Source organism: Eublepharis macularius, chromosome 2 (genome assembly GCF_028583425.1).
Source record: "Eublepharis macularius isolate TG4126 chromosome 2, MPM_Emac_v1.0, whole genome shotgun sequence".
Lineage (NCBI taxonomy): Eukaryota > Metazoa > Chordata > Lepidosauria > Squamata > Eublepharidae > Eublepharis > Eublepharis macularius.
In genome coordinates, this window is record NC_072791.1 from 184,286,659 (window position 1) to 184,308,531 (window position 21,873).

Consider the following 21,873-nt stretch of genomic DNA (forward strand, 5'->3'; position numbering starts at 1 on the left):
GTGTCAAATCCTAAGAACCTTTATGCTGAACTGTTTTCTTCTAATTTCAAAGAGATCTTACTTCCAAATAAGATAAGTGGATGCTGGTACCTCACAAGCCCAATCTCTTTCCTTTAAAAATACTAAAATTTCTGTATTTTATCTCCATGTATTTGATAAATGGTTCATGAAAGCTGGTGACTTTTTCTTGGTTAAAGTTAAAAACAAACCTTCGCAGTAAACGGCAACTGACTCGCTTTTATTTTTTAAACAACAATCCAAATTATGTTTATGTGGAAGTTGGTCTGATTGACTTCAACAGAGCTCACAGAAGCCAAAAACAAAAGTAATATACATTTCTTTATGACCAAGCAAAATAACACAGCATAGTGGGTAATGGTTGTTGGGGGTTTTCCGGGCTGTATTGCCGTGGTCTTGGCATTGTAGTTCCTGACGTTTCGCCAGCAGCTGTGGCTGGCATCTTCAGAGGTGTAGCACCAAAAGACAGAGATCTCTCAGTGTCACAGTGTGGAAAAGATGTAGGTCATTTGTATCTACTCAGGAGGGGTGGGGTTGAGCTGAGTCATTCTGTAAGAGTTTCCCAGGGTGTGGAATGCTAATGGCGGGAGGCTTCACTGAGTCATTCTGTAAGAGTTTCCCAGGGTGTGGAATGCTAATGGCGGGAGGCTTCACTGTATCCTGAGAAATTCACAAGCATAAGCAAAACTTCAACAGGAAAGAAGAAACCTTAAGAATGAACAGAGCATGGGCTCCAGTTCTGAAAAACACCAGGCCAACAAAACACTCCACACCCGACAATAGCCCTGCAGAGAAGATTAGCACATCAAGCACCAATCCATATGCAAAAGAACCTCCTCAGGATACAGTGAAGCCTCCCGCCATTAGCATTCCACACCCTGGGAAACTCTTACAGAATGACTCAGCTCAACCCCACCCCTCCTGAGTAGATACAAATGACCTACATCTTTTCCACACTGTGACACTGAGAGATCTCTGTCTTTTGGTGCTACACCTCTGAAGATGCCAGCCACAGCTGCTGGCGAAACGTCAGGAACTACAATGCCAAGACCACGGCAATACAGCCCGGAAAACCCCCAACAACCATCGTTCTCCGGCCGTGAAAGCCTTCGACAATACATAGTGGGTAATCTTTTGAATTCATCAGAACTCTATCAGGCTGACAAAAGGGGTGGGGGAATCTCTAAGGCCTTTCTTTCATTAACGTTTTTTCTCTCCTCCCTCCTTTTATTTTTTTTTTAATCAACCTGCCTGATAAAGAGTTAGGAGAACTCCAAAGTTGGTGTATTTAATTAATTAATTAATTTATATTTATTTACATTATTTATAGTCCACATTTCTCAGTGAGACTCAAGGTGGATTGCACAGTTTAAATCAATATGAACGATGGCTACAACTTCCCATAAGCAATGCAATAGGTTACAGCAACAGTCAATTCACAGTAATAATTGTCTGCAAATCTTATCCCGTTTCCAAAGTATCTCTCTGGACCATTTCAATACTGTATAGTCCTCCTACCTATGTAAAAAAGCCCAACTGAATAATTCAGTTTTGTTTAGTTTGTGATCCTGACCTGGGGAGCCCAGGAGAGCCCCGTCTCATCAGATCTCAGAAACTAAGCAGGGTCAGCCTTGGTTAGTAATTAGATGGGAGACCTCCAACAAAGACCAAGGTTGCAGAGGCAGGCAATGGCGTACCACTTCTGTTACTCTTGCCATTAAAACCCCACCAGGGGTTGCCATAAGTCAACTATGACTTGACTGCTGGATTTCACTTTTTCATAGTTTGGGAAAAGCCAGGAAAGTGGGATCTTTCTTGACCTCCACAGACAGGCCAATCCACAAAGTGTGGGTCATAAAAGAGAATGTGGATGGCGGTTAATTTTGCTCATTTGCAAGATAATATCTTCAAAAGGTCCTGTTCAGATGAGCAAAGATGACCTGGTGGAGCACAGGGAGAGAGGCAGTCCCATAGTTACGAGGGATCAAGGCCACAAAGGGCTTTGTATGTGATAGCCAATACCTTGAACTGAGCCCATAACTGATGGGTAGCCAATGGGCGTGATGGCTGAATCCACACTTACCGGCACAGCGCCAAGCAGGCAGAGTGAGAGCGTCTTTCTGGCGCGTTTTATGATGTCATCGTGCCATGAGAGCGGCATCATGACGCGATGACGTCATAAAACTCGCCAGAAAGACGCTCTTACTCCGCCTGTTTAGCGCTGTGCCAGTAAGCATGGATTCAGCCGATATGCATGCTCCACATTGACTTTGAAGAGAGACGAGACCTATGTAAAGTGCATTATAGAAGTCTAGTTTTGATGTTACCGTGGCATGGATCCAGGTGGCCAGATCTGCCATGTCAAAGTAGGGGGCCATCTTCTAGGCTAGACTGAGTTGGGAGAAGGCCTGTTCTGCAGCTGTATTAACTTGCTTCTCTAGCAGCAATGCTGGATCCAGTATAACCCCTAGGCTCTTTTCCAAATCAACAAGAGTCAACTGAACTCTGTCGAACGGGGGAAGAACAATGTCCTTCAGGATCTCTGCTATCCCAGCCAGCATCACTTCTGTCTTGTCTGAGTTCAGTTTCAGTTTGTTCACTTTCAGCCATTTGGCCACAGCAGTCAGGTTGTGTTGTGTGTCATTTTGGTTGGTCTTAATAAAAGGTATTGCATAGATTGGTGTTTGGGTTTTGTTATGGACCAACGTGACTACCTACCTTTTTAAAAAGTTCAAATGAAGTATGCTTGGAATATTTGTTCCCGGCCACTTTCAGATTGCATGGCTGCCTTTTCAACTCTCTTTATGGCTTTATGTTTCATCCCTTCTTTCCTCATGCTACACATCACACCTTTATCACCTCTTAAATATGCACGCTGATCACTTCTCATTTGCTGTTTCCTCTTCAAGGAAACTAAATCCAGCCAAAACAGAGTTCCAGGTCTGTCCCTTCCCTCCAGCCCTTTATCTTATCTTGTTTGGAATTGGTGGTAATTAGCAATATAATCACCTTTCTAGGCTCAGTTCCTGCCTATTACCTTTACAGCAGAAACAAAGAACAGTCTTGTGGCACCTTAAAGGCTAACAGATTTATTGTGACAAATGAAAATGAATGCCATTTCTGCAAGTTAATACTGAAAGTATTTTGAAGAATTAAATATGAAATCTGCCATTCAAAAATGTGCAAAATATCATATGACAAGTGGAGACAGGTAGCTTGATTCTCAGATAACTATATTGGTATTACCTTAAGTGTGAATTGCTAAGGGCTAGTGTTGATAGAACTCTTCTTGAGAAATTAAAGGTTAATATTACTGACCCTAGAGTAGTCCCCATGAAGGCAAAGAAAATTCTTCTAGTCATATCTGTTTAATTTTTGCTGTTGCTATGTGTGTTTGTATGTGGAGTTACTACTGATCCCATTTTACCAATAGGGATTTTGTGCTGAAGAAGTGACTTGCTCAAGGCTGTCTAGTTAGTTCACACATGAACAAGAATTTTAACCCATGTCCTACTTTCTATCCACTGGATCACTGACTTCTGAGGACTTCAGCTCGATTGATTTAGTCAAGAAAACAGCGTATAACTTTAATCACGTGAACATATAGCATACAGACAACAATTCTGTATGAACTGATTTTTTATAAATTTGGAGACCTTTCATAGAAGCTTACGTGTAGACCTGCTACCCTTGTTGCTATATTGTTATTCCGTATGTAAAAAATTTAAAAGAAAACAGGGTAACCAAGTGTACATCTAGATTAGTTAGCACCCATCTATTAGTCTGTCTACTTTTAAAACCATGCTTTTGATGGATGTTAGACAACTGGTATGCAATGGTTACAGGATTTCATGCTAATCGATGTTTACCTCCAAGTGCTTTCTTATAATCTATGTATTGCATATTTCAACTGCACAGTTACAGCCGGTAAGCTTTTTTTGTGTGTATGATGTACTTTTTGCAATGCTGAGGAGAAGGTAGATAATGCCACCACTGCAGCTTGAAGTAATAAACTGATAATGTTTGCTTAGGTATAAGCTGTGAATATTTAATATTTGGACTCCTGCATGTGCATATAAATGTAAATTGGAGAGTGTGGGGGATGCATGAGCATGTGTCATAGAATGACAGGCACTCCTAGTAGGAGTAAAAATAAAGTAAGTCTGTATACGCACATAAATATAATGTTTTTAGTATTTTGTTCATGGCCACTTATTTTATTGACAATGTCCAGAAGGGTTCTCAAGTTTGTCTGTTGGACTGAAAAAAAGCCTTTAAAATATCTTTATAGAGCAGATATAAATAAAACTTTCAAATTTTATCTTCTTAGGTTAATTTATCTTCTTAGGTTAATTTTTGAGATGGCAATAGATGTGCATGATCCATAGCTGTGGACTTAGCATATATATTAGTGCTGATTGTAATATAGCCCAATATGTGCATTCTCCAGTCCAGCTATCAGGAAAAGCTTGACATTCTTTACATCAGAATGTATCAGCCTGAGATCATAAACTATAGTTCTGCAATTACTCTCCATTCATATACGTAGTTAGTCGTTTGGAATGTCACACAAAAAGAAGCTTCGTCATAAAGGATATACATGCACATGTACACAGATGAAGCCTTATGTTATTTTCTGCTCTCAATAGTAAAAAAATTAGGCAACTCTCAGTCTGGATGTCCAAGTACACAAAAGTGATTAAAAGTTGAGAGGTTATCAGTTCTGAGCAGATGAAGTTAAAGCATATCTTATGTGTCCATGTTATACAGTGGTAAATGGAAGATTTACCTGCTTGTGTCTCTCTGTTACACAGGGGTGATGTGTGTCAAATTTTCACTTGGAGAACATTCTCTGAGCATTCTTTGTTTGCCTGTGCGAGTGCATACCTAAAGACTAGTACAGTCTTTCCACTGAGATTTCTGCCTGCTGATGTGAATGTCAAAGATTTGTGTGGTATCTGCAGAATGCTATCTACCTTAGTGTATATGTACATGAAAAGGACCTTAATGTGCTTTTGTGGATTTATTTAAAAATATATATAAGCTCACCTTTCTCTCAAACAAAGGGACTTGTTGGTTTACATAGATGTGTGTGTTATACAAATCTATGTAATCATTCTATGATTATACTGCTTCAGAATGTAATAAGCACCTAACATGATCTGTTCCCATTTACCTATATATAATATACAGGAGTGGGCTGATCTCACTCTTGTATGGTTTCTGGTAGGTAGCCATGTAAGTCTGTAGTAGAAGAGCAAAACTTGGTTCCAGTAGCACCTTAAAGACCAACTGGATTTTCAGAGTAAGAAATTTCGAGAGCCAGAGCTCCCTTCGACAGAAACGAGGAATGGTATATTACAAATCCTTGTGGTTCTAGCACCAGTGCACTTTAAATTGACAAAGTAAGAGTTCATATTCAGGGTCTTTTAATGTTCACTGGCGCACTATGAATTGGCCAGTGGACATCTCTAGGGGAACTGATCTCTATGGCCTGGAGATCAGTTGGAATTCCAGATCTCCAGCAACCACCTGGAGGCTGGCAACCCTTGTGGCATTAGAGATTAGTCTGTCAGCTTTTAACATGCAACATGGAAACAATACACCAACTTTATAGAGCTGTTATAGAGAATACGATGAGAATAATGTGGATGTGAACCCTTTGAAACATTCTATATAAAAGCAAAGTATTATTCATTAATTGATTAGGTCCTGGGGAGGGAAGGCGGCATGGTATAGCCTGATCTTGTCAGATCTTGTAAGCTAAGCAGTGTCAGTACTTGGATGAGTGGCCACCGAGAAAGACTTTGCAGAGGAAGGCACTGACAAACCACCTCACTTGCCTCAAAAGCCCCTTGCTGGGGTCACCATAAGTCGATTATGACGTGATGGACATACACACACAATTGGGCCCTAGGGTGACCAACAGCTTGGAGGAACTGGTGTCTCTACCTTGGTATAACAGAACGGTGCAGAACAGTATTGTAGCAGCTACTGAAATTCTCTTTCTACCCAGATAAAGGGAAAAGGCAGTACCATTTCTGTACTGCTTTGTAGATAATATGGCAGCAAACCCAGGTTTGCTTCTGAATGTGCTCCTGTGGTTAATGCTGTCTGCCTCATGAAGTGCTCTTACACTGAAACACTGAGGACATGTCTTTTCTCCCCCCACCCCACCCCATTCACATTAAAGTATGCATGTAAGGTACCTTGAGTTTCTCAAAGAGAAAGTATGAAGAACCGCTGTCCTCCTTTTTGGGGTGTGTGAGCAAAAGATTAGGCTTCTTTGATAGAATGGTTTGGTCAACTGCTTGCATGTCTGAACCAAGATATTTTAAGAGTGGAGAAAAATACATTGGTAGAAAAATTGATTTCCCTTATTGACTATGTTCAACTAAAAAAAACCCCCGTTACAAATACCCTAACTACAGAGATTACAAGAATTATTTTCTGAAGAATGATAAATTGCGTGGACCTTTATTTTGAATTAGTTTTGATGTTTTTTATATATCTATTATATATAATTATATATAATTATATATTAATATATTATATATATATATATATATATATATATATATATATATATATATATATATATATATATATATATATAATAAAATAAATAATGAAAATAATAAAAGAGTGAAGTACGCTTTGCGTGTCGGGCCGGGGGAGTGGTGGTGATCGGTTCTTTGAGTCTCATCCTCAATCTACGTGGACGAAAAGTGAAGTTGCGGCGGATAACACCATGACAGGACAGCAACGCCTTTCCCCCCCTCAGCTTCTGTCGCCCGACTGGGCTGCCGCAGCCTCAACAGCCTTCTGAAGGAAGGCGAGAAACAGACTCGGGTCCCGAATCTCTCCGCCGGCTGAGGTTGCGCGCGCATCCTCCTCTCTTCCTCCCCCCCCCTTCGCTTTCTCTCCTCTCCCCCCTCCCTCCTTTCCCCGCTCTCGCGTTGGCTGCCGGGATCGCTGGCCGCTTTGGTTAATGTCCGCCATGTTTGCCATGGCGCAGGGAGCGGATCGAGCGAGCCCGGCGCGGATCTAGGGCTGCGGGCGGCTCTTCGTGGGAGCTGTTCCGGGGCGTCGGGGCTCTCCATGGTGTGTCGGGCCGGGTTCGGGAGCGGCTGGGAGGCGGCGGCGAGGCCGTAGTGAGGGTCCCCCTCGCCCCCCACCTCCCCAGCCCGGCCCCGGGGTGTTATTGTGAGGGGGAGACAATGAGCAAACTCTCCTTCCGAGCCCGGGCGCTAGACGCCGCCAAACCGCTGCCCATCTACCGCGGCAAGGACATGCCCGACCTCAATGACTGCGTCTCCATCAACCGGGCCGTGCCGCAGATGCCCACGGGTATGGAAAAGGAGGAGGAATCGGTAAGGCTGCCGCGCAGGGGGGGCCCACCATTGTTTATCAGACATCCCCCTCCCCTCACGGGAAATAGGCCATTGGCATTCACCAAGCGCCGCTACGCACGCTTCTCGCCGCAGCGCCGCACGCTCCCTATGGGGTCCTACGTAAATAGCGCAGCGTAAACTCTCCTCCGACGCCGTAAGCGGGGCCTTGCTCCGCCATCTTCTTTGCGTCCCCAGGACTCGCGAAGTGTTTTGATTAGCGGGTGGGGGGTGGTTGGAAGGGGAGGCCTTTACGCTAGCGTAAGAGGAGGCGAACGTAAAAGTCGTCCTTGAATGAGAGAGGGTGCGCGCTGTACGCTCCTGGCGGAGCTTGTCTTTAGCGCTTCAGTTATGTGTATTGCTTGGGTGATGAAAGCTGTTCGGCTGCAAAAGCGGCAACTTGAGATCCGAGATACCTCTTGGTTGCGGGAGAGTCTTTATCGTAGCACGTAGATTTTCGAGTGGCAGACCTTATTTGTATTATGGAGTTGAATCTGGCTACTCTCGAAGTGTGGCTTATTCTGCATAAGTAGCAGAGACCTACATTGTGGGAAATCAAAAAGAGTCTCATCTATTTTTTTTTAATGGAAGAGCATTGTGTCCATATTAATATGTTCTGTGGTTGGATGTTGGCCTTTTCTTCTGACAGCCTATACTTCTCGTTCCAAGTTGTGGGGAAGAGAAGTTTAAGCTGTCAGTGGCTTTGGTTAATCCATGAGCTTTGCAAAAGAAATACTCTTAATTTATGTACTTTACGTTTACACTCACAGTCAGATGTTATTTCACTATTCTTGTTCCTTTCCATTGCTAAAGCAAAAGTGAGATCTGAGCCAGAAGAGAATTGTCTCCAAAAGATGAGCTGTCCACAAATGTAGATGAAAATGAATCGTATCTTTACATAATGACATTTTCTTGGGATATAATGTGCTGCACATGTGAAATATCATATATGAACTGTTACAGTATAATGATTTTTAGTGTTGAACGTGTAAAATTATACAATTATTTGTGGACAGCTTCTAAGTATCACAGAGTGTTCAAGAGATAATGCAGCCCTGTAGTGGGAATAGTTGCTGTCCGTAATGTTGGTGCTGCTTGAGTGAACTCGTTGCTGTTGTATTTCTTAAAAACGGGGACCTGTGTTTATTAGATTTGAGTATGGCTTACTGTGTACAAACTATTCCCCTGTGTGGTTGCATGCAGAGTGATAGTAAATATACCCACAAGAAATTCTTCAATGAAGAGAGAGGTCTCCGCCTTAGTGCCAGCCCACTGTGTATTGGATTGGATGTCTTGAGGTTATAGTAAGTAGAAGAGGCTGAACATTTTGTGATTGGCTTTTTGTTTAACTGTTAAAGCAGAAAGGCATCTTTGTCTTCTGTTGATAACTCATGATTCTGATCTTATATTTTCCTCTTGAGTTACAATCTATAATACAATGTATTCAATGCTGTTAATTCTCAAGCTGTATTTTGGTGTTCCTTGAAGGTGATTTAATATATGTATATGTCTTTTAGCAAGCCATAATGTAAATCCTTATATATATGACTGTCATTTTTTCTTTTTTTACTAGTGCAGTTCATACTATCAGTTTGCAGAAACTCGGATTGTCTAAAATTGTACATTTTTACTGCCTTTAAAATTTATCTTTTGAAAACTTTCTGTATAATATTGTTTTTATATAAATAGTTATTACAAGATGAATATACACTTTTGCATTTTTTTATTACTGATAATTTTGAAAGGTGCCTTAGCTTACAAAGCTTTCATATAATTTAGAGCCCTCTGTGAGGTGAAAGTCTATCCTGCTGGGCCAAACTGCCAACTTAAGTGTACAGCAGTTTTCAGTTTTATTATTTACCAGTTCAGAGAATTTATATTCTTCCTCCCCAGAACTGGCTTGAGGAGACTGTAGTAGCTTTACAGCCCATAACTAAGTGTGTTTATTCTGAAATCCTATTGAATGTAGTGGGCTTGACTGTGAGGTAAATTAGATCTGACTGCATCCCCATGGTAAGTTGTTTGGTATATTTTGTGTTTGACAGACATATAATGGCTGCTTTTTGACAGATTACAATTAGATTTGATAGTTGACATGGGGAGGAAATAAACATGAACATAGATGTTTTAAATTAACCTTTCTTTCTTTAATAAGTCTGTATATGGAAAACTATTAAGGGTTTTTTTTTGGCTTGTAATTGTTATTGATGGCAGTGTGTTTTGTTAACAGGCCACAGGATTGTATTCTAAGGCAGTGGTTTGATAGAGCTTTTGGCATAGATGAATATTCTCTCCTTAATGAGCATGCTGTTTAGAAAGGTTATTTGGTTTGAACCAATTTTGCAACTGTTAAATTTAGACATAGGCAATGTTCTCTGTATGGCACAGAAGTAATTCTGTTTGACCATTTCTTGTCATATTCTGGTCCTCTGCTTTGCCTTTTTGAGTTTGCACACACATTTTCAGGTTTGTTCATTTTCATTAGGATTAGTGTTTGGTGGCTTTTTTGGGAAATGAAACCTGATATTGTCAGAATTCTGCAAACAATACTTGGTGTGGCACAGTAGTTGAACTGTAAAAAGTGTTAATCAATGCATGTAAGACAGTGGAAGAAGGGTGATGGTCTAATAGGAAAATTTAAAGCTTTAATAGAAACTTTCTGGGGGGATTTTTAGGGTAATTATTTTTGCCATAATAGATTAAAGTTATCATAGCTGTCAACTGCTTTAAAATTTAGTTAATTATCTGCCTTATAAGTAATTATTAATCAGTTGTATTTAAATGTATTAGCTTGTCTCCAAAATGCTGCTTTAAGTGTCTTTTGAGACAGCACAAATCTTTAGCTAGTTGATTGAAGGAAAGGATGTCCTGTATATTCTTTATCTACTGTAGTTACACACCAGCGTGTCTGAAAAATAACTCTGCTCTTCCCTTTCACTGCCACCAATTAAAAACCCTCCCTCCTCAACTTTAATTGGTTAGTGTCCTAATAAGGGATGGAAGATTACTATGCCATTTCCCCTAAAATGCCCGTAAATTACTACTTCTGTTGATATGTTTGTATATTTTTTGGACATTATTTGTTTTGTTAGTGCTGAATCCTGAATGCATGCAGGACAGAATGTTGAAGCACATTTATTTTAAACTTGTGATATTGTTTGTAATATCAAGTTTTGCTTGCACCTTATACTAGTGTAACTTGTATTCCCAATAATTTTATATAATTAGTTTTCTGAAATAATAATTCCATATTTCAGTTCGTCAGTTTAGATCTGGAAAATCAAAGGGCTAAAGTATTCATGATGGTGTCCTCATGGCTACCATGAGGATACCATTGCCATTTTAAAATCATTTAGAAATATAGTGATTGCCTGATCCTGACTGGTCCCACAGTGTGGTTCTCTTGTGCCACCCTCCCCCTCCCAGGTGCCTTTTCAAGGGCTGAAACAGCCGTGTTTGTGTGTTGGGCCCTTGTTAAAGCATGGGGTGAAGGGACAAGAGCACTTCAGCCCACCACACTGTGGACTGTAGCAATAGTGGGCCCTCATAGCATTTAATTTTTTTAAAAAATGGTGGCATCTATGAACAGGGCTGGCACACCCATTGAGGCAGGTCCAGCCCCCGCCTTGAGTGCTGAAGCGCTGGAGGGGGCGGCACTGGTGGCTGAGTGGGAAGCTGCTTGTGTGCTGCCCTGGCTGCCTGCTGTGCCTGGCCTGCAGCTGCTGCAGCCTGCCAGCCCTCCCGCCCACCGCCAACACACGCGGCAGGCGTCCAGGGCAGTGTGTGGAACAACGGAGCGGGAGGGCTGGGAGGACACACGTGCACCTCCCCAGCCACCTGCCGCGCCCAACTGGGAGCATGGGCAGCCTCCACGCGCCGTCCCAGCTGCCCGCTGGCCAATGGGGCCGGCTTGCTGCATGGTGACATCACACGCAGTGACGTCATCACGCAGTCCGGGATGCAGGTGAGCGCGCATTCTGTGCGCGTGCATAGGGGCAGCCTCAGGCACCAGAAATCCTGGTGTTGCCCCTGTCTATGAGGACACTCAGATCTAATTTGTCCCATAGTGTTGAACAGAACTAAATGTGATCTAGTCCATTGGTTGCACATTCTCTAACCAATCCCTCACAAGTTAATCTGTGTGATATAGACCAAAGTGTTCTCAAGTGTACTGAAGAGATGGTGCACTTTAAAAGGATGCTTGCTGTGCTCCTAATAAATTAAGCTTCAGGGCAAAAATCATTGTAGAGTCTTTAGTAAAGTTCTTGATGTTGCATGTTGAGAGCAAAACCCAGCCATTTTCAAGTGGAAATTGGGCAAACTTGCAATTCCATGCAGCTCAGTGTCTTTTCTGTAATTGTTGCAGTTCCCAGATGACAAAAATTAGTCCCCACCCCAAATTCATGTGGTAATAAAACAATTTTCTAATGTTGTGTACTATTAAATGTACCCCCTCCACAAAAATAGATGGATCCTTCATAAAATTACCAGCTTTGTTTTGAAACTGGTCTTCTAAAGTCACGCAGAATTTTACATTAAGTGAGTAGTGTAAGCTACATCTAATGATCTACATCTAATGTTGCAATTTCTCTGTCTTTTATTGACATAGTTACATGAAACTGCCCAAGGACATATCATGCCTTTCTTTTGTTGTAAATTAGATGTATTGCTCTCAGATGTAATTAACTTATCAGTCTTTAATCGAAATATAGGTTCAGTATAGATAGATGTAAATTTCTGATCTAATAATGGTAGAAGTGCTGTAGCATTTTTTCTCCCACTCATATAAATTTCCCCTCTCTTTCAGGCTTGATTTTGCCATGCTATATAATGTCATGTATTTAGTGATGGACTGCTATTATGACAGTTGACAACATTAAGCCTTGATATCAGAATCCGATTATGAGACCCATTCTGGTTACAATTGTCCATCATTGATACTGATGCAACCTTGTAAATATTTTTAAATCTATGGATTTAGTATCTTTGAATTAAAACAGAATTCATCACATTTTTTTCTAATTGCTTTTTAAAATCTGTTGAGATTGTTTTTCCCTATGTTGTTATAAAGATAAACTTTTTTGAAAAAGAAATGTGGTTGTATTTTAATAACAATACTCTAAAACCATATAACATGCAGACATTTAGTAGGTTTTAGAGATTTTTTCCTGATATTTACCAGGTAGATTAAAAAAGAGCCCATAATTATTAATATACATTAACAAAACATGTTTTACTATTTGATGGCAGTTTTGCAATTAGCTATTTAATTTCTTTAATATAAAAGAAAAAATCAGAAAGAGCCCCTGCTTGAACTGTTGTCCTCACTACCTCTAAGCGCATTTAGCTAAGCCACCCACAAAGGGAAATTCATGTTTGGAAATTAAGTTTTATATTCTTTCTGAGCTAAATAAAGTGCTGATTCAGATGCTCTGAAGTCCTCCAAACTGACATACCTTCGTGGAAGGAGTAATGTCCGATTTGCTATGGCTATGATGGTAGAGAAACATGTAAATATCTGTTCACCCATTTGTTTTATTGTATTCTCACACAGTTGCTGTAGAAAGCTGAGCGTTTCTTTGTGGCCATGAGCTTCTTCTTCAGAGTTAGGCTTCTGTGGAGGGTTTCAAGATATCTGAACTAGCACAAACTCATTCTGCACTCCTCTTTTGTTAGTTGTCCTAAAAGGAGTTCACTTTCGGCAACTGAATGTTACCTTCCTTGGGAACAGAGGAAGACAACCACACTTGGCACAGATGTGCTGGAAGCATAATTTCTGAATGCAAGAAGTGATTGTGTCATAGAATATTTACTGCCCAGTAATTATAAGACCCATTTAGTTCAATGTAATGAAGTGGAAAGCAAGCTTGTCCTTTACAAACATCTCTGACCACTAAACGTACAAGCAGAGAGGTGACTCTTTGACTTGCTCTTAAATGTTGCACAGGATACAAGTACAGTTGAACCACTTGGGTACTGCAATCACAATAGAAATTGCCCAGAAGGTCCGGCACAATCTTTTTAATCATGAAAAGGGAAATATGAGTAATTTCATTAAGAGGTTGCATGTATGTACAATTAGGAGACTCAAAGATTTTTCAAGAAGTTTGGAAATTGATTAAAAAGTCTTTAATAAAATAAATGATAGACAGCACATGCACATTTGACAGGAAAGCCGACTTGCCTTTTGTAGTTTCCTTTAAATGGTCAAAATGCTGCTCAGTTGTTATTGAGGAACACTTCTAAAGAATTATGTCAGATACAGATGGCAAAGGATTCTGCCCAGAAGTAACAAATCACTGAGCCAAATGTCATTCATTCTATAGACTTTTTGAAGAACTGTATGATAAATAGTTGATGATTTTACTTGTACATGGGACGTTTTGAGAGGGTAAGGCCAGGAGAGATACATACTTGCAGCCAGCCCATATAGCCCATGGACATGTGTAAACTAATAGCACTGTTGAGTCTAGAAATCTTATAGAAGGTCACGCCTTCTTGAGAAAGAACTGGCAGGGTTTCTTCAAAAGGAATTACTGCCTTACCAAATTTTCAGGAATTTTTATCAGTGGGCATGGTACATACTTGGGTTTTTCTATAAGCTTTTAATAACATTCACTGAAAATTTTAAGCAAACTTACAAGTCATTGAGTAAGAGGACAGATCTTCTTGTCACTCTAAGTCATTTAAAAAAGGAAATAAGAGCAGGAGTAAATGGAAACCTTTTGCCATAGAGGTTTAAAATACATCTGAAAAATCTGAGTATCATAATATTACACTGAGTTTCTTTAGAAAAGACGTGGTAGTCACTGTGGCTAGTCACGTTTAAACATCACATCATAAACAATATTAGGTAAGCAGCACAGGAAAGGAAACCTATGAGGATCAAGTGATTGGAGCATCTTAATTGTGGGAAAAAGTGTTAGGGGAATTTAGGGGGGAAATCAACAAGCAAAGGGGGATGTGGGATTCCCCTCCCCCATGGGACTTAAGGTTTTCCAGTCGGTTCAGTACAGACAACAACCGGTACTTTATACAACTTCTTAAAATTAATTTGTGGGACTCATTACCTTAAGATGAGGCAAATGCTGCTATTGTCAGTGTATTTTAATTGGGTTAGTCAAATTTGTGGAGGTTGGTTTTATTTGGTATTAGCCATGGTACCAAAAAATAGACTCTCGTTGGGGTCCACTTTCATTCCGGTGATCTGATGTAATGTTAGAGTGGTCACCTATGACCACAGAAATGTGATTCACGTCACCACTCTGCCTTCAAGGTTTCTGAGTCATGTTGAGCCCCCCTCTCTCTCAATCTAACCTACCCCTTGTTGTAATAATATATATTAAAACACAATATACTAATCAATACTAAACTAATACATAGTAGGTGAACTCTTAAACTTTTCATGAACTGTCTGAGCATTTTTTTAGAGTGTTAGGTAACTAACAGGTGCGCTTTAATCTTTTGACAGCTAATTAAAAATAGTGGATTCCATCTAGATTAAAATTTCTTTATCAGAGACTGGACCAATAGTGATCTAGTGTCTTAACTCTTCCTATCATTTCTCACGGATTTATGGCTTTGTTTTGCAAGTTAGCTATAACATTTTTGGCCAATTAGAAGGTTATACAATAGAAATTATGAATATTCAATGAAGCATTAAACCAATCATAGTTTGCTTATGATATTACGTGAAAAGATCTTATATTTGCATATGATAACCTATAAAACATGCTAATCTAGATAATGAGTTCTGATTGGAAGAGATCTCGTGAAGATTAGGTGAGATTCTTACCTTTGCAATGTAAACTATGAAAATCTTAATGCATTTCATAAGAACTTTGATTATTTTAAACTTAAGAGTTAATTAGGAAATGTTAGCAAATTTAATTCTGATTGCCTTTCTGTGTTCTATTTTTGTAGGACTCATTAATAATCATATATTTTTAACTACTTACTTCATTAAAAAAATAGAGAGTATTTTCAATAAAAGAAAAACTCTAACAGGTGTCTAAGTACTTTGATTAGAAGTGGCAAAGCAATGAAGAACCTTTTACAAATAAATGTACTGATAAGCAAACGGTTCAAAGAACAATTTTGCTTGACAGGTCTTGAACTAATTGCTGAACACTATCCAAAAGAAAAGATAAATCTTTCCTTTGGAGTAGTGGAAGCTTAGTTCAGACACAGGCAAACACCCTCATGGTGGTTATAAGGATAAAATGGGAGCATTGTGTGACCAAACACCTAGGATGGCTTATTGTGATATGAGAGATTTATCTGAAAACAGAACACCTGATGATGTTGACCATATTGTGATCCATCAAGGTGTGTGTTTTCAAGGTATTTTACAGAGCTCATAGAGATGGCAAAGAGAGTGTTGAATACAGAGAATGCAAAGGAGTATAGGATGCAAACTCATGATTGAAAAAACATTTTGTGTAGTGTGCTCTATATAAGATCTAGGATGAAAATGAACATGAGAGACTAGGTTAGGGTTCCCCAACAGTGGTGTCCATGGGCCACCATGGTGCCCTGTAAGCTTTTCAAAAAGTGAGTCATTTTGAGGCAGGGCTTGTTATTGGCTGCCCTCATTCAAATTAAAGGGGTTTTCATGGCTGCAATAATAGGCAGCCTCTAGAGGATTAGAAGGACTGTTAGGTACCTGCGCTTCCCTTGCTCAGTGTGGTTCCATTCCCCTTCAGGCTCCCTTCAGGAGTTGCAAGGAGGCGAGTGTTCCATTTCGTTATGCCTGTAGCAGCAGCCATTTCAGTGTGGTACCAGTCCTTCTCAAAATTCCAAAGTTGCCTATGGGCTTAGAAAGATTGGGGATCCCTGGACTAAGTTATGTTGAATTGCCATTGTGTTATCTGTAATAGTTCTGTTTTTAGTATTTTATAATTGCGTGTTTGTAGATTGGGAGGGACACCAGAAGCGCTTGAAGTGTCCAGGTGCGATTTGTTCGCGTAGGGACTACTTCTGCTTGCCCCAGGTGAGCAGGCAGGTGGCAGATTACAATACATCCTAGGGATGGCAAAACCCATTTTAAAGATAATTGTTGATAACCTTGTTGTTCTCCTTTAAGCAGCCATGCCAGAAATAACAAATGGTTACTTTCAGCTCCTGCACCAGTTAATAGATACACAAGTAAATGAAAGAATGAGAAAATGTTTCAACCAACCTCAAACAAAAAGAATAAATATTGTCCTTATTAAAAAAAAATGATGAAATGTGTTTCATTAAAAATGCTGAACTAAAATGCATTTTAACTAAAAGTTCTTCATCATTGATGACAGCATGTTGTGCAGATACATATACCGGTGTCCAACAGTCTGTACAAAACCATTTCAAATAAATCACCACATAGACAAGCCAGTTAATATTAGCAAATATTTTAGAGCTAGATGTAGTAAAAGTTAACACTGGTATTTCTAAGAATGGAAATGGCCCATACCCAGCAAAAAGCTTATAGGATATAATCTAAAAATGTAAATATCAGGAGATTAGTGGAAATTTGTTCTGCTATTAATATAGATACAGGGGGAAATCCTAATCAGGACCACTCAGAAGTAAGTCACATTTTAAAGGGTTTCAAATTCACTTTGAATTCCATACTTAAAGAAAATTTCTATAAAATGATGTATCAGTGGTATATCTTTCCTGATAAATTAACAAAAATGAGTAAAAGTATGTCAAATAAATGTTGGAAATGTGAGCAACATGAAGGAACATTTTATCATCTTCGGTGGACTTGCGCTAAAGCAAAAAAAAATTAGTCACAAATTCATATGATGATAAGAAAAATGTCGAAGATCAACATTTTTCGTGCCTTCGATGTGGTGACTGGATGGTTAAAGCAGAGTTGGTTGAGATTGAATCCCATGAAGACGGAGGTCCTGCATGTGGGTCTAGGGTCCATGGGTGCGGGACTCCAGCTCCCTGCTCTTGATGGAGCGATGCTTACGCCAATGTTGAGAGTTAGGAGCCTGGGGGTGGTCCTGGATGCTTCCCTGTCTGTGGAGGCACAGGTCGCAGCAGTAGTTCGATCCTCATTTTTTTTACTTAAGACAGGCTTGGCAACTTGTCCCTTACTTGTCGGCCCATGACCTTACGACAGTGATCCAGGCAACGGTCACCTCCAGATTAGACTACTGTAACTCGCTCTACGTGGGGCTTCCCTTGGGCTTGATCTGGAAACTGCAGCTGGTTGAGAATGCAGCTGCACAAGTTGTTGCCAGAGCTCCAGTCATGGCACATATAACACCTATCCTCCGTCAACTGCACTGGTTACCAGTTGAGTACCAGGTCTGGTTCAAGGTTTTGGAGTTGACCTATAAAGCCCTATGCGGACTGGATCCAGCATACCTTCAGGACTGCCTCCCCCCATATGTTCCCTGGAGGTCGCTTCGATCAGCTAATAAGCAGTTGCTGATGGTCCCTGGCCCCAGGGAGGTCCGTCTGGCCTCTACCAGAGCTAGGGCCTTTTCAGTCCTGGCTCCAACCTGGTGGAACTCTCTGAGGAGACTAGGGCCTGGCGTAATTTGTTATCTTTCCGCTGGGCCTGCAAGATGGAGATGTTCCACCAGGCATTTGGTGGGGGCTAGGCTGTCCTCTTGCCGGCCATACCACTGAAGACCGTCCACCACCCATGCAGGAGCTCATAAAGTGTGACACAGGTCATTATGTAAGAGCCAAGCCCTGCGCCTAAAATGCTGAATTTTAATATTTATACCCTCCATTTGAGAAATTTTATTGTACATGGAATAATATTTTAAATGTTTATTTATAATGTTTTTATTGTTTTAAACTGTGTGTTATAAATTGTATGTTGTTACATCGCCCTGAGCCCGGCCGATGGGGAGGACGGTCTAGAAATGTAATAAATAAATAATATACAATTTAAAATGGAAGCGTTTTTGTTGGGATTATTGGATAAACGGAAAACAAACATGGTGTCTTATTCCTGTATATGACCACAGCGGCTAGGCTTTTATATGCGCAAAAATGGAAAAATACAGTATTGCCTTCAGTCGAGAACTGGAGTGTGAAAACAATGGAGTTAGCGGAGATGGCTAAACTTACAGCTCTGATCAGATATAAAACATTGTCTACCTTTATGGTTAATTAGAAACCTCTTACTGACTTTCTGCGTGAGATGAGGAGAAATGAACTGATGATTTGTGGTTTCGATTTCTAAGAAGATAAATTTGGAAAAAATAAATAGAAGGGGGGCAGTATTGAAAAGGTAAATTTTGGAGATATTAAAAATAAAAGTATAATTGTTAAAATATGATAGGTGTTGTAGAGAAAAGAATGGAAAATGAAATATATATATATTTGTTATTTTCAATTTTTGTTCTTTTTCTCTCTTTGTATTCTTTTTTCTTTACTTTCTATTTCTCTGCCCTTTTTATTGGGCTTTTAATCTTATCAATAAAATAAAAAGTATTCTGTAAAAAAAGGTCCCATTTTATTCATTGGAGATTTATTTTCAGGATAGTCTTAGGGTTGGAGCTATAAGATAATAATTAATTTTCATTACTCAACAGTATCTTGGTTGTTTAAAAATTAAGAACTCTTTAGGATTATTAAGATTTGCATTGCCAAAGGCTTTGGTGAAAAAGACAAGGCACCCCTGTAGAACTCTTACAGGCAATAAAAATGCTGCCTGTCAAACTTATACTTGGGGATTTAAAATAATTTAAACTGCCAAAATGGCTAACACACTCAAAGTCTCTGCTGAAATCTGTATGGCCAAAATAAAGTTCTTTACTCTTATAAAGAACCAAGAAGATAGACTACTCAGTTAAAGAATAGATGCACATGTAGCTGTTAAAACAAAACAACTCTCTTCTAGGTTTGGAAGCTTTAAAAGAATTATTTTATCTCCTTATCCATTTAGAAAGCTCAATGTCCACATATAACAATAAATCAACTATTAATGCAGCTTCGGCATAAATTAAGCTTAAACATAAAAAACCCTACCTCAGAATCCAGATGTACAACCATAGAAATACATAATGACAAGAACTAGCCATGGTTGTATTAAAAGTTATTATTTCAACACACGTATCTAGTCAAGGTCCTCAGATCTGGCAACTTGAAGTTGCCAAATTATTCTGGTATAAATCCCACGTGCCTGTCTTCAGTCTTCCACAGACCTCAGTGCCTGACCCAGGAATCCCTTCCACAGTTCAGAATTTTAAATCCTTATTTGTATGTCCCAAATCAGAGGAATGCTTTGGCCAGTGGGGCTTGCATTATCCTTGTCCTGATACGGTTCTTGGGATACATCTTCTCATCTTTATATCTTACGTTGTCACATCCATATACATCAGTTTGCAAGGGCCCTGTACAGCCTAAATGATACTTTTTGTGCTACAGTAATTTTTTAAAAATTGCAATACTATTCTAAGCAGTTACACCCTTCTGAGCCTATCAACTTTGACGGGGCATAACTGGCTAGGATGACACTATAATATCTTTTTTTAAAATTAATCTTTTTTAAAATGATCTTACCCCTTTTTTGTCACTGGTTGATGGCCACAATCCTAGACTTGGCTCCGTTTCTATCCCTTTGTTATTATATGCGGATGATGCAGTTCTTCTGTCTTCCTCCTGTGTTGGATTGAATTGTTTATTGAACCGTTGCCTTGAATACTGTGTGACCAACAGACTGGAGTTGAACTATGAAAAATGTAAGGTGTTGGTTCTTCCCAATTCCCGGAAACTGCATAACTGAATTGTCAATGTTAATAGACTTGAACAAGTTAAGCACTTTAAATACCTGGGTGTCTATTTCCAATCCAATGCTACTTGGACCTTCCACCGTAGTAGGATGGCTATTAATACAGCCAAAGTTAATGCTGCAGCAATATATCGCTTTTATTTTTCTGATCGAGGTAACCAATATGTGCCTGCTGCTCTTAAAGCCTTCAGTGCTAAAATTGGAGCTCAGTTATTGTACGGGGCCCCACTCTGGATTGATGCTATTAACAATTCAGTTGAACGTGTTCAATCTAACTTTCTGCGTAAGATCATGGGGGTTCCCATGTGTGTTCCATATGCTGCCTTATGCTTAGAGTGCGGTCAGAATTTGATGGCCACTAAGGCATGGCTTCACACTATTAAATATTGGTTGAAACTCCATTTTAATTCTTATCTTCCCAGTTATACGTACCATTTATTATCTGAATTTGCCAACACTAGTCGGTAGGCCTGTATTGAAGCTAAAATAAGTTCCTTGAACTTATCTGTAGAATCTTTATTCCTGCTATCTGAGTCTGAGGCCTTCTCAAAAATAAAATCCAGTCTTTTGGGATTAGAGTTACAAACTCTCTATAGTTCTGCTAATAGAACTTGCTCTCCCTAAACATGGGGATTTTCCCTAATGTAAGTTTCCCAGCAGTATACCTTTACCAATTCCTGGCTCCCAATTTACGTAGAGCCTTTTCTCTTGCCAGATTTAATGTTCTTCCTTCAGCCATTTTATCTGGCAGATTTCATGGGATTCCTTATTATAGCAGGTGTTGTCCTTGCTTGAGGGACTGTGTTGAAACTGTTTCCCATGTTCTTCTCCAGTGCCCTTTTTATCTGGCGCCACGCCGGGAACTTCTACATCCTATATTAGCCCAACTTTCAGAGTTTTCTGATGATTTTAAGGTTCAGTTCCTGCTTGACAACCCAGATGGGGAAATAACTGAAATAGTAGCAAAGTTTCTCTACAGTGCCGTGGCTATACGCCCTGACAAGTAATATTCTGTACTGGTTTTGCTGCACTGTTGCCCTGCTCCTATCTGTATTTTAATCTCATTTTGTATGGAGTCTCTGTATTTAAAATGTTGTATTTTATATATGCCAATAAAGGCTTGCTTGACTGACTATAATATATCTTCTTGAGTCGATAGGATTTACTAAAAGTTGAATGTTGAGGCAATTAGTACAAACTTCTGTTTCCACCAATAAGTTTAGTAGTGAGCGTGGAAATAGTTGTTACATTAATTCAATCTGTACCTCCCTACTTTGCTCTCTTGCCCATCCCACCCTGATTCCAGCATTATTGAAGAATTGTTTCACTTATTCAAGACCCTCTATTCTGTGCATTTAGATAGTAGTTTGATAACTCTTCTCAATTTTAAGGAGGAATTAAATTAAAATATTGCTGTTAGCAGTGGCATGAGGCATTTCCCATAACAGGATTAGTTTTTAGACTGGTGCAGGTGTTTCCTTGTCACATATTTCCCTTTCAAAGGTTTCCTTTCCTTTTCTGCATAATAGACTTTCCTCCTTTTAAAAAAGTTGAATGTTTCATGCAGTGGTTCTGGAAGGCAGATTTTATGGAGGACAGTGCAGAATTGTTGAGAGCCCTGTGAGTCCTTCCAGTGTGTACATCTTGGTTGGATCTCCTATGTGAGTTGAAAGGTGGGTGACTGAGGCATGGGTTTGCCATGTTTGATCAATTCCT

At 39.7% G+C, this 21,873-nt stretch overlaps 1 protein-coding gene across 2 annotated transcripts in view; it reads left to right on the forward strand.

The window, feature by feature from the left end:
- Positions 1–1,125: 1,125 nt before the first annotated feature.
- EPC2 (enhancer of polycomb homolog 2) overlaps positions 1,126–21,873 on the forward strand; it is a 73,404-nt gene continuing 52,656 nt past the window's right edge. The window contains exon 1 of one of the 2 annotated variants that reach the window (XM_054972490.1): positions 1,126–1,140. Coding sequence is in view for 1 of the 2 variants with exons in the window: in XM_054972488.1 (XP_054828463.1) it covers positions 7,239–7,391 (153 nt within the window). In the remaining variant the exon portion in view is untranslated. Of the gene's footprint in view, positions 1,141–7,010; positions 7,392–21,873 lie in introns of those variants that run through there. The other variant, XM_054972488.1, reaches the window with a different exon arrangement.